General features: G+C 54.0%; 1 protein-coding gene across 1 annotated transcript; it reads left to right on the top strand.

Annotated features, from left to right (window-relative positions):
• Window positions 1-2,722: 2,722 nt before the first annotated feature.
• Window positions 2,723-11,923, top strand: LOC138806852 (ubiquitin thioesterase OTUB1). Its single transcript, XM_069992265.1, has 7 exons — window positions 2,723-2,827; window positions 6,528-6,589; window positions 6,842-6,940; window positions 10,791-10,909; window positions 11,032-11,116; window positions 11,222-11,416; window positions 11,552-11,923. The coding sequence occupies exons 1-7, from the start codon at window positions 2,770-2,772 to the stop codon at window positions 11,747-11,749; spliced, it is 816 nt and encodes a 271-aa protein (XP_069848366.1). The 5' UTR covers window positions 2,723-2,769; the 3' UTR covers window positions 11,750-11,923.
• Window positions 11,924-12,028: the final 105 nt, after the last annotated feature.

The raw sequence follows: 12,028 nt of genomic DNA, 5'->3' as shown, positions 1-12,028 counted from the left end.
ATCTTGATCCTATCTATGGCTACTGTTACCAAGCAGCCTAAACCTACTCACCAATGCTGACTGTTGACTGTTTTGTTATAGGCCCCGGGCAGTCAGGTTAAATAGCAGGAAACCATTTATAGGATGGCAAATTAGAAGGCTGAGACAAGTATCTGGGGCTGTGCAAGACTCCTGGAAAATCTGCAGGTGGGTTTATGTATTTACATATGTATGTATGTGTTTTATTTTATGTTTGCTGGTCCTGGGGCTTGAACCACAGCACCACTTACTGCTTTTTCTGAGTAGTTTACTGGAGATGAGTCACATGGACTTTTCTACCCAGCCTGGCTTCGAACCACGATCCTCAGATCTCAGCATCCCAAACAGCTAGAATTATAGGCACTGAGCCACTGGCACCCAGATACATTTATTTAATTTATTTCTGTGCTGTTCCTGGGGCTTGAAGTCAGGGCCAGGGCACTATCCCTGAGTTTTTTTGCTCAAGACTAGTGTTTTGCCACTTGAGCCACAGCTCCAGATCTGGCTCTTTGCTGGTTAATTGGAGATGAGTCTCATTAGCTCAGACTTTTCTGCCTGTGCTGGTTTTGAACTGCAATCCTCAAATCTCAGTCTCAGAGTAACTAGGATTATAGGTGACAGCCACCAATGCCTGGTGGATCTTTTGTTTTCTAGAGTTTGGAAGAAAACCAAAGGCCCATGATCCAGCAAATATCATTTGTAAAGCAATGGTGTGAGCCAAACATTTGGTGTCTGTAGCCTAGCTATGAGAAGTCAAAGTGGCTGTGGGGGTCCAGGCACCAGTTACACCAGGTGGTCAGGGTTGGCAGTGACTAACAAACCTGTTCTCTATCTGCCCTTCCAAGAACCTTTCACAAGCCAAGAATCTGTAAGGAGCTCAGGCAGAGAGTCCATGAGTGCTGACAGACCATGTCACATAAAAGGTCCTCCCCAGTGCACACCTGGGGTTGTCTCTTACATAACAGCATCCCTGCCATCCAATCCTTGTCACTTTTTGTTTTTGTGTGCCAGTAATGGGTCTTGAACTTCAGGTCTGGGCACTACCTTTGAGCTCTTTTGCTCAAGACTAGTGCTCTACCACTTGAACCACAGCTCAAGCTTTTATTGTTCTGTGGTTAAATGGAGGTAAGAGGATCTTGGATTTGTCTGCCTAGACTAGATTTGAAGATCCTCAGATCTCAGCCTCCTGAATAGCTAGGATTACAAAGCATACACCAAGCCCTGGTTTTCCCCACCTATACCCATTTCCTTTCAACCCTCTCTTGATGCCTAGCAACAACGGGCATATTCCTTCTCTAGTAAGTCCTTGATTAACTGTTTGTGTGTGCTGATCTGAGGCTTGAACTCAGGGCCAGAACACTGTCCCTGAGCTTTTGTGATCAAGGCTAGTACTCTACCACTTGTGCTACAGCTTCTGGATTTTTGCTGGTCTGCCTGGGCTGGCTTTGTACTGTGGTCCTCAGATCTCGGCCTCCTAAATAGCTAGGATTATAGGCATGAGCCACCATCACCTGACATAATTATCTATTTTTAGTGTTGGGATTGAGCCTAGCAAGGACTTCCCAATGTTAGGTTCACGTTCTATCTCTAAGCTACATCCCCTGCTAAGTCTTTGCTTTTAATAGAATCCTTTTGAGCTAAGAATGTGACAGTGGTAGAGTGCTTGCCTAGCACGCATGAAGCCCTGGGTTCGATTCCTCAGTACCACATACATAGAAAAAAATGGAAGTGGCGCAGAGGCTCAAGTGATAGAGTGGTAGCCTTGAGCACAGACAGGCTCATGGACAGCGCCCAACACTTGGGTTCAAGCCTCAGGACTCGCAAAAAAAAAAAAAATCCTGGGCTGGGAAGGTGGTTCAGTGGTAGAGCGCTTGCCTTGCATGCCTGAGGCCATGGGTTCGATTCCTCAGCACTACATAAGCAAAAAGAAAAAAGCTGGAAGTGGCACTGTGGCTCTAGTGGTAGAGTGCTAGCCTTGAGCTGAAGAGCTGAGGGACAGCGCCCAGGCCCAGAGTTCAGGCCCCACGACCGGACCCCCCCCCAAAAAAAAAATCCTTGTATGCACTGTGTGTGTGTAATGTATGTATGTATGTATGTAATGTATGTATGTATGCAAAGGTCCCAGTGAAAAGTCCCCTGTACAACTAACGTACGTTAAAATGAAACGTTCCTTCCTTCTCACGACTAGAAGGGACGGAGCATAAAGTTGGGCCGGAAGCTTAGGCCCCAAAGAAGAATCCTCAGCCCAGAGCAGGTCGCTAAAGCCTCCTGAGAAAGCCAGGCTCAGTGCTGAGGGCAGGGGCTGGCAGGCGCGGGCTCGTCACGGCGCTGGCATCACTTCCTGTCGGCCTGGCCCCGCGCTCCGCACTGCAGGCGCGTGCGAGGGCCGCAGAAGCCCGCAGCAGTGCGGCCTTTGGGGATGTTAACTGCTCACCTCCGGAATACGACCCGCGTTTCAAACTCCAGTGCACAGAAAAGAGAATTGGCTTCGGCAGACTCTACTCACCCCGGGGGACCCCAGGAGCCAGTGCGGGGTGGAAGCGCGGGCCGGGGCGGCCGGGCTCTCACAGAGGCGCGGTCCCGCAGGCCGGCGGCAGCCATAGGACCGAGTGGATGTCCATCAGTTGACAACCACTCACGTTATCCCGTCGCTAGGGGCGTTGCCAACGAAGGGTCAAGGGGAGGGGCTCACTTCCGGGAGGAGAGCGACTAGTAACCCGGAAGCTCTCGACAGTGCGGCGCTGTTTAAAGATGGCGGCGGAGGAACCTCAGCAGCAGAAGCAGGAGCCGCTGGGCAGCGACTCCGAAGGTACAAACCGAGGGCCCGGGCTTACGGGGTTGAGGCCCGGACGACTGTTCCCGAGGAGGTTGAGGAGGCAGAGCCGAGACGGCGGGCCGGGAATGGCGCGCGCGGGCTGCCCCGTCCTCCTCTGCCGTCGTCTCCCCTCCCCCTCACAATGGAAAGAGACGCCGTCGCCGCCGCCGCGACCCCCGGGCGGGCGGGCGAGCCCGCGGCGCGGCTCCCCGGCGCGCGCCGGGGCGGGGCCTAGGCCGCCCCGCCTTCCGCTCGGCCCCTCGGCGCCGGAGCCCGTGCGGGAGCGTGGATCCGGGCCGCCCGGCTCCTCGCAGTCCTGACGAGGCCTAGGCCCGGGCGGCCGAGCCTCCCGCCTTTTGCAGAGCAGCCGGCGCCCGCAGGGTGACGCGGGGCCGCGGAGCACAAAAGGCCGAGCGCGCTGCCCGCTGTCGCTGGCGGCCCCGGGTGCTCAGGGGCTGCGGCCTTGCCCGCTCTTAGGGCCTTGCAGCCTCTTTCCAGCCGGCTTAGCCTTTGTTTTCTTAGCCCCTTTTTCAAACGATGAGACTTCCAAAAAGCTCGTCATTCACTCACTCTGCTCTTCCACCCAGGAGTTGGGGCCCGACTGGGTACAGACAGTCCCTAATGGAAAGCCTGAGTCCAGGCCCAGATGAGAACCGGGGATGGTCAGATGCAAAAGGATTGACCTTAGAAGCCATGGAGCATACACTGTCACCCCACAAGAAGAGACTTGTTCATGTCCCAGGGACTGCATGGCAGGTGCCCTGTTCTCTCACAGTGGGCCTGCTCAATTCGTGGGTGACTCTAGAGTACTCTTAGGTACCACCTGCTGTCTTGAGTCTCGTGATATTTCAGTGTCTGGAGGGAGATGGAGGTGATCTTACCCCATTTTACACGGGAGGCAAGGGGGTTCGCTTTGAGGTGGCAGAAGTGTGGGAAGAGTTCAGGCTGCAAGCAGACAAATCGGGGTTTGTCCGCAACTCTTTACTGCATATGACCTTGGGCAGATTACTCCTTGGATTTGTTACTTATAAAATGGACACATTTGTTAATAGCTTGGACAGCCGGTGGAGGAAGGGTGTGACCCAGTAAAGAGCAGGCTAACAAATACTGTCATCCAGCTCAGGACTCCACCTCCTCAGCCTATTTTCCTCTGGGGACTCCGGGATGAGCATTATCAGGCTGCTTGGAAGTGGGATGGAAGAGTAAGGCGTTAAGAGATGGAAGAGCATTTTTAATTAAATTTTTTTTCTTTGTGCTGGTACTGGGGTTTGTCAGCTTTCTTTCTTTTTTTTTTTTTTTTTTTTTTTGCTCAAGGCAGTGCTCTACCACTTGAGCCGGAGCCCCACTTGCAGCTTTTTGGTGGTTAATAAGAGTCTCAGATTTTCATGCCCGAAATGGCTTTGAACTTTGATCCTTAGATCTCAGCCTCCTGAGTAGATAGGATTACAAGGGTGAACCACCAGCACCCCACTTAAAAATATTTTTTTTTGGTCGGTTGTGGGTTGTGGGGCTTGAACTTGGCTTGGATGCTGTTCTTGAGCTCTTCTGCTCAAGGCTAGTGCTCTACCACTTGAGCCACAGCACCACTTTTGGTTTTCTGGTGGTTTATTGAAAATAAGGAGTCTCATGGGCTTTCCTGCCCAGGCTGGCTTTGAACTGTGATCCTCAGATCTCAGCTTCCTGAGTAGCTAGGTGTCTGGCTCCCACTTACTATTTTTTGTCAACCAGGGGGCTTGAATCAGGGCCTGGGCTCTGTCCCTGAGCTTTTTCATTCAATGCTAGTGATCTACCACTTTGAGCCACAGCTCCACTTCTGGTTTTCTGGTGGTAAATTGGAAATAAGAGTCTCACAGACTTTCCTGCCCTAGCTAGCTTTGAACTGCAGTTATTAGATCTCAGCCTCCTGAGTAGGTAGGATTACAGGTGTGAACCATCAGCATCCAGCTCCTACTTAGTTATTTTTATTTTTTATTTTGCCAGTTTTGGGGTTTATACTTGGCCTGGGCGCTGTCTCTGAGCTCTTCAGCTCAAGGCTAGTGCTAGTGAGCCTTGGCACCACTTTTAGTTTTTGAGTGGTTAATTGGAAATGAGTCTCATGGTACTTTCCTGCCTGAGCAGCTTTGAACCGTGATCCTCAGATCTCAGCCTCCTGAGTAGCTAAGATTACAGGCATGAGCCACCGGTGCCTAGCTTAAATTTTTTAATTTTTATTCTTTTTGGTACTGGTCCTAGGTCTTGTATTCAGGACCTGGGCACTGTCCCTAAGCTCTTTTGCTCAAGGTTAGCACTCTACCACTTTGAACCATAGTGCCACTTCCAGTTTTCTGGTGATTAATTGGTGATAAGGGTCTCACAGACTTTCTTGTTTGGGCTGGCTTTAAACTAAATCCTCAGATCTCTGTCTCCTGCGCAGCTAGGATTACAGGCATGACCACCAGTGCCTGGCTTGTTACTGAGCTGCTTTTGTGCGATGCTAGTGCTCTACCACTTGAACCACAGCTCCATGTCTGGTTTTTTGGTCGTTTATTGGAGATAAGAATCTTATAGATAGTGCTCAGGCCCTGTGTTCAAGCCCCACAACTAGCAAAAAAAAAAAAGAATCTCACAGACTTTCCTACCTGGGTTGGCTTTGAACCTCAATCCTCAGATCCTAGTCTCCCAAGATGCTAAGATTGTAGGCCTGCACCACTGGTGCCAACTTTTTTGGGTTTTTTTTTTGGCCAGTTGTGTGGTCTGAACTCTGGTCCTGGGCGCAAGGCTGGCACTCTACATTTGAGCCACAGCATCACTTTTGGCATTTTCTGCTTATATGGTGCTGAGGAATTGAACCCAGGGTCATGTATGCCAGGCAAGCACTCTACCACTGAGCCACCTTCCCACCCCAGTGCCAACTTTTTTTTTTAAATATTATTATTATAAAGGTAATGTACAGAGGGGTTATAGTTTCTTATTTTCTAATTTTTAATGGTGCTGGAAATCAAAGCCAAGATCTCACATGATCTAGGCAAATGTGTGCTCTACCACTGAGCCACATCTTCTAGTCTCTTGCCTTATTTTTGAGGGGAAGTGTTCCTGCTGTCTTGCCCAGCCTAGTCCCTGGGCTCAAGTAATCTAACCTCAGCCTCCTGAGTGCTAAGACTACAGGTGTCCATCACCATATGCAACCTTCATTTATTTCTTATTTTGAAACAGCATACATAGCCAAGGGAGAACTCAAACTCATGATCCTCCTGCCTCAGCCTCCTAAGTGCTGGAATACAGTCTGCATCATTATACCTTTACCTCTTTTTTTTTTTTTGGTTGGTCATGGACCTTGAACTCTGGGCCTGGGTGCTGAGCTCTTCAACTCAAGGCAAGCACTCTACCAGCTGAGCCACCGCGCCACTTCTGGTTCTCTGGTGGTTAATTGGAGATGAGTCTCACAGATGTTCTTGCCCAGGCTGGCAGCCTCCTGAGTAGCTAGGATTATAGGTGTGAGCCACTGGTGCCCCAGTCTTACCTTCTTATTTTAAAGTGATGAAATGAAAGGCCAGGAGGGGAGAAACTGCTCAGAGTACCCAGTAGGGTTGAGCAAGGTGTAAGACACATGCTTCCAGATTTCAAACCTGCTGGCCTGCTCCCGGGGTGCTCAATTCATTGTTGGCAGGGGAGATGGCCAAGCCAGTAACCCTTGGCACTTTTCTCCCTTTTCTAGGTGTTAACTGTCTGGCCTATGATGAAGCCATTATGGCTCAGCAGGACCGAATTCAGCAAGAGGTGAGGGACCTGAAGGGAGTGGGGCTTAGCCAGGGACTGCCTGGTGGGCTGCACTGTCTGGGCCTGAGGCTTAGTCTGTCTCTACTTTGGAAGCCCGTCCTCTCCAGCGTTTGCTAGGCACTGGATGCCTTGGTGGGAAGTCACTGTGCCACTGGGTAACTAGCTCAGCAACCCTTTTGTAGGTGTTCTGGCTGGTAGGCCTGGGTCACTCTGGCTCTCTGCCAGATTATGATGGATTCCTGCCTCCTTCAGATCGCTGTGCAGAACCCTCTGGTGTCAGAGCGGCTGGAGCTCTCGGTCCTGTACAAGGAGTATGCCGAGGATGACAACATCTATCAACAGAAGATCAAGGTGGGGCCTGGCTGGAGGAGGTGGCAGGGGCCTGCTAGGATCTGGGGGCTACAGTACTCATAGTTCTTTTTTTTCTTTTCTGTTTTTTTGGTCAGTTATGGGGCTTGAACTCTGGGCCTGGGCACTGTCCCTCAGCTCTTCAGCTCAAGGCTAGCACTCTACCACTTGAGCCACAGCACCACTTCCAGTTTTCTGCTGGTTTATTGGAGACAAGAGTCTCATGGACTTTTCTGCCCGGGCTGGCTTTGAACAGAGATCCTCAGATCTCAGCCTCCTGAGTAGCTAGGATTACAGGGGTGAGCCACTGGTGCCCTGCTCATAGTTCTTAAAGTGTGTAGGACCTGGGCTCTCACCTGGATTCAAATCAGACTGCTTGCTACTCAGTAGCTGGCTGTGTCCCCTGTGGGCCCTTCGAGCCATGGCATGCTCTTCTGTAAAGTAGGTGCAGGGAAAGCATTTGTCTGTGGGGTGCCTCTGATTTTGAGGGAGATAGAGCTCAGATGCAGCCACCCTCTCAGTGCCCAGTAAGGAGCTCACTTGGCTGGCTCCTCTTGGGTGGAGTAGTAGGAGTGCACGGAGTGGCTTCCTAGCCTGCTTCCTGAGTCTGTGTGGAGGGCAGGCAGAGGCAGGGGGAAGAAGAAGCTAGGCCATAAGCCTCTGCCAGGTTCTGCTTCACCACCTTCCTCCTGGAGCCACGGGTGGAGGTCAGTTCAAGTGTGATCCAATAGGTACAGCACAGGGTACAGTGAACATCACTCTTCTCTTCCAGCCCCAAAGTTCAGAGTGCTTAGATCCTTGCACTTAGACAAGTAGCCTTGGTTGGCCAGGCAGATAACCAAGTGAGTGAAGTTGGCCAGGAGGCAAATAGGGAGGGCACCACAGCTCAGAAGCAGCCACAGGGCGCCGGTGGCTCACGCCTGTAATCCTAGCTACTCAGGAGGCTGAGATCTGAGGATCACGGTTCAAAGCCAGCCCGGGCAGGATAGCGCCCAAGCCCAGAGTTCAAGCCCCATGACAAAAAAAAAAAAACCAGCAGCCACACCTGGGAGGGAGTGCCCATGCTGCCTTTCCCTTATTGCCAGAGAAGCCAAAACTCACGAAATGTTACTTTAGCCATTGGCAGCTAGTTCAAGTTTACAGTGTTGTGTAGGGATGAGGGTGTTGAGAGCCCAGTGATGGTGTGTGCATCTCTAGCACTCTCCACAGCCTGGGCAAAGCTGAAGGCCAGGTGAGGCTGTATGAGGTCCTACCTGCTCACATTTCCCTGCTCAGGGTGTTTTGGGGGTTCCCCAAAGGGTCTGTGGGAGATGCAAGGCACTGGGTTTGGAGCCCACAGAGCAGTTCAGGTACTAGCCTCTGCACTCATCTGGGCAGTGGGCACTGAGGGAGCCCCAGCTGTTTGCTTCTCTCTCCAGTGAGAGGAGTCTCCTGCCTCAGGGAGCGGCCTGGCTAGCAGAGTGCTGCTCCATTGCCACCACTACCCTGCTAAGACTGACAAGGAGAGCCTTGAGTCTTTATTTTTTGGTCAGTCATGGGGCTTGAGCTCAGGACCTGGGCGCTCACTGTCCCTGAGCTATTTTGCTCAAGGCTAGCACTACCACTTTGAGGCACAGCTCTGCTTCCAGTTTTTCTATTAGTTAACTGGAGATAAGAGTGTCATGGACTTTTCCTGCTGGGCTGGCTTTGAACTGCATTCCTCAGATCTGAGCCTTCTGAGTGGCTAGGATTACAGGTGTGAGCCACCAGTACCCATTAAGCCATTTAGCAAGTGGTCAGATGTCTGGAGTAGGGTGTCTGCCCAATCCCTTGGGCAGCCCACCCATTCGATGTGCCCAGCCCACCTCTGATAGAGGGCAGTGATCTGTACAGACTGGCTGCTGCGCAGAGTGGGCCTCTGGAGAGTGGTAGGATGTGGCAGGAGTGCGCACAGTGCCCGGCAGCGAGGGCTGTTGCAGACATGTCATGGCACACAGGACCCCACCCCCACCGTCCCCACCCCCGCCCGCCCTCCCTCCCGGTGTTTCCCGGGTGCTGGAGTGAGGACTAAGCCACCTGAAGTCCACAACGGTGGGAACCAGAACATTTGTGTGGTTATGCAGGCCTGTAACACCAGCTTGAAGGAAGCAGAGGCAGGAAGGTTGTGAGTTCAAGGCCAGCCTGAGCTACATGGGGAGACCCTGTCCCCTTACTCTCTCTTCCCCCCCAAAAAAGGTTTGCTTGTCAGTGCTGTAGCAAGAGATAAGGAAAAGCATCTTGGGAACAGGAAAGGTTGCAATTTCAAATGTGGTGGTGGGGGAGGCCTGCCTGAGGAGGTGGCATTGAAGTTCTGAACCGAAGATGGGAGGCGCGGGAGGGAGCCGCCGACAGGGCTGAGTGCAGGAGGGGAGAGGCCCGTGCGGGAGGGAGCGGCCGACAGGGCTGAGTGCAGGAGGGGAGAGGCCCGTGCGGGAGGGAGCGGCCGACAGGGCTGAGTGCAGGAGGGGAGAGGCCCGTGGGGGCGGGGTGCAGGGTGCAGGGGACAGGCTCGGAGATGTGTGGAGTGTACACATGTGGGCAGAGGCAGGGCTGAGGGAGATGAGTGTCACATGTCACTTGTAGCGTGGAGATGGCCGAGTGGAGGCAGAGAGAAAACAGGCGGGGAGTGGAGTGGGCAGGATGGGTGCGGAGGAGTTGGCCTAAGTAGTGACAAGTGTGGGTGCCGGATGTGCAGAAGGAGGAGCCAGAGGGATCTGCTGTCTGGCAGGTGTGGGTTAGCGTGGCTTGGGGTGAGGGGGGCAGGTGGCTGCTATGGGGCTGTGGGACGGTGGAGAGCGGAGCAAGGGCGGAGGTCAGGGTGAGGACTGACTGACGGTGCTTAAGGCCTTAGCCCTCTGGTGCTTAACGTAGCTGCCGGCCTAGGCCTGGGCAGGCTGTGCGGTGCGGCGTGGTGCGGGCACTCTGCGCGCAGCCCAGGCCACACCCACTCAGGTAGGTGGACAGCTGGCTGCAGGCAGGTGGCATATCCATCTTGAAGGCAGAGAGTGGGGTACCCCGTAGTTGGGGCGTGGTATGACATCAGAGCTGCTGAAAGGCCGACCTGGGGAGGACATGTGTGACCTTGACTGGGACAGAAGCCTCCCAGAGGAGTTGTGACCTGGCTGGTGCTTACGTGGTGCCCGGTGTGAGGCAGCAGGGAGAGCAGAAGGGCAGAGCCACTGCCGTGGTGTCTTTGAGCCCCGGGAAGGGATGGGCCAGCTTAATTAAGCAGCAGGGACAGAAGGACCGGCAGGAGATGTGCAGATTGAAGGCTACTGTCTGAGGGAGGGGCTTGAGGGGGGCCCTGTGGGAGCGAGGCCTGCCTGCAGCCAGGCAGTGCCAACAGCCCGAGTGAGGAGGTGCGGGGGATGGAAATCCCACTTGGGTAGGGAGGAAAGTGGAAGAGTGGAATGGAGAGGTAGCAGCAGGTAGGCTCAGGGGGGCTGGAAGTAGGAGCTGCTTGGCCTCAGAGGTCTGGGGAAAAGGGTATGGCTGTGCAGACATCTGCCGAGCAGGGGTGGAGCCTGCACCCCTGCTCTGCACCCCTGCTCTGACTTGCATGGGTGGAAGGACTCAAAAAACTGAGTTGTTCAAGGGCAGATCATGCAGCCAGTAGCGTGGCGGGGCTGCTTGTGGCTGGTGCTGCACACAGCTAGTGCACACAGAAGTGCACTGCTTCCTGGGGCGACTGTCAGGGGACTCGATTTCAAGGGGTACCCCTCCACCACATCTAGCAGCCTGGAGGTGTGGCCTTTGTCAGGGTGATTTCTGGGCCAGGCCTGCTTCCTGCTCTGGTTGCTCTTGATGGGTTGGTTGTTGGGGTGCCCCTCTGCAGGACCTCCATAAAAAGTACTCGTACATCCGGAAGACCAGGCCTGATGGGAACTGCTTCTACAGGGCGTTTGGCTTCTCCCACTTGGAGGCGCTGCTGGATGACAGCAAGGAGCTGCAGCGGTGAGGAGGGAGGGCTCCCACCCCTGCCTTCACCAGCCAGAGGCTGGACTTCCACTTGACTTGGGGGTGGCTTTGAGGTTGGACAGTGCTGACTGTGAGCCTCCTTTCCCCTCCCTCCACAGGTTCAAGGCTGTGTCTGCCAAGAGCAAAGAGGACCTGGTGTCCCAGGGCTTCACTGAGTTCACAATCGAGGACTTCCACAACACGGTGAGCCCCAACTCCTGCCTCCCGCTGGCCCCGGGGAGGCCGGGCCCCCGGTGGGGTTGAGCCCTCCGGCTCCCTCATTTTGCCTTTTGTGCCTCCATGGGGCAGTTTATGGACCTGATCGAGCAGGTGGAGAAGCAGACCTCAGTAGCTGACCTGCTGGCCTCCTTCAATGACCAGAGCACCTCCGACTACCTTGTGGTCTACCTGCGACTGCTCACCTCCGGCTACCTGCAGCGGGAGAGCAAGTTCTTTGAGCACTTCATCGAGGGCGGGCGGACGGTTAAGGAGTTCTGCCAGCAGGTGCCGCCCTTCCCCTCCTCACCCATTCACTCTTGCCTCAGGGCGGCAAGAGCTGGGGGCAGGTGCATCTGGGTGACAGGGTTTGGGGGTCTGGGAGAGGTGTTGGAAGGGGTCTGACGTGCACCTGTGCCACAGGAGGTGGAGCCCATGTGCAAGGAGAGCGACCACATCCACATCATCGCGCTGGCCCAGGCTCTCAGCGTGTCCATCCAGGTGGAGTACATGGACCGCGGAGAGGGTGGCACCACCAACCCGCATGTCTTTCCCGAAGGCTCGGAGCCCAAGGTCTACCTTCTGTACCGGCCGGGACACTACGACATCCTCTACAAATAGGGCTGGCCTGCCGCCACCCTGCCTGCCTCCCCTCTGCCAGGCGCTAGACATGTACAGAGGTTTTTTGGTTTTTTTTTTTCCTTTTTTTTTTGTGGTTGTAAATGGTCATATTTCACTTCCTCCCTCTTCCTGTCACAACCTTCCATGTTTTATTAAAGGGGATGCTGGTGGTGAGTCACGTGTGTGTGTCCCTGCTCTGCTCTCCCCCTCCCCCCTCCTTTTATTGGCTGCTGTGTGTCTGGCTGCCCCCTCCCCCAGGTGGATCCTTCTGCCTTCCTT

This window comes from Dipodomys merriami, unplaced genomic scaffold, assembly GCF_024711535.1.
Source record: "Dipodomys merriami isolate MVZ:Mamm:240054 unplaced genomic scaffold, mDipMer1.0.p SCAF_409, whole genome shotgun sequence".
In the NCBI taxonomy this organism is placed as follows: domain Eukaryota; kingdom Metazoa; phylum Chordata; class Mammalia; order Rodentia; family Heteromyidae; genus Dipodomys; species Dipodomys merriami.
This window is presented reverse-complemented; position numbering and strand designations above follow the sequence as displayed.

Bases quoted from the DNA above. Each gene is read 5' to 3' on its own strand.
- LOC138806852 (XM_069992265.1), top strand. From the start codon at position 2,770: ATGGCGGCGGAGGAACCTCAGCAGCAGAAGCAGGAGCCGCTGGGCAGC. The intron at 6,941-10,790 runs GTGGGGCCTGGC...GCCCCTCTGCAG, and splicing joins TCTATCAACAGAAGATCAAG to GACCTCCATAAAAAGTACTC. The intron at 10,910-11,031 runs GTGAGGAGGGAG...CTCCCTCCACAG, and splicing joins GACAGCAAGGAGCTGCAGCG to GTTCAAGGCTGTGTCTGCCA.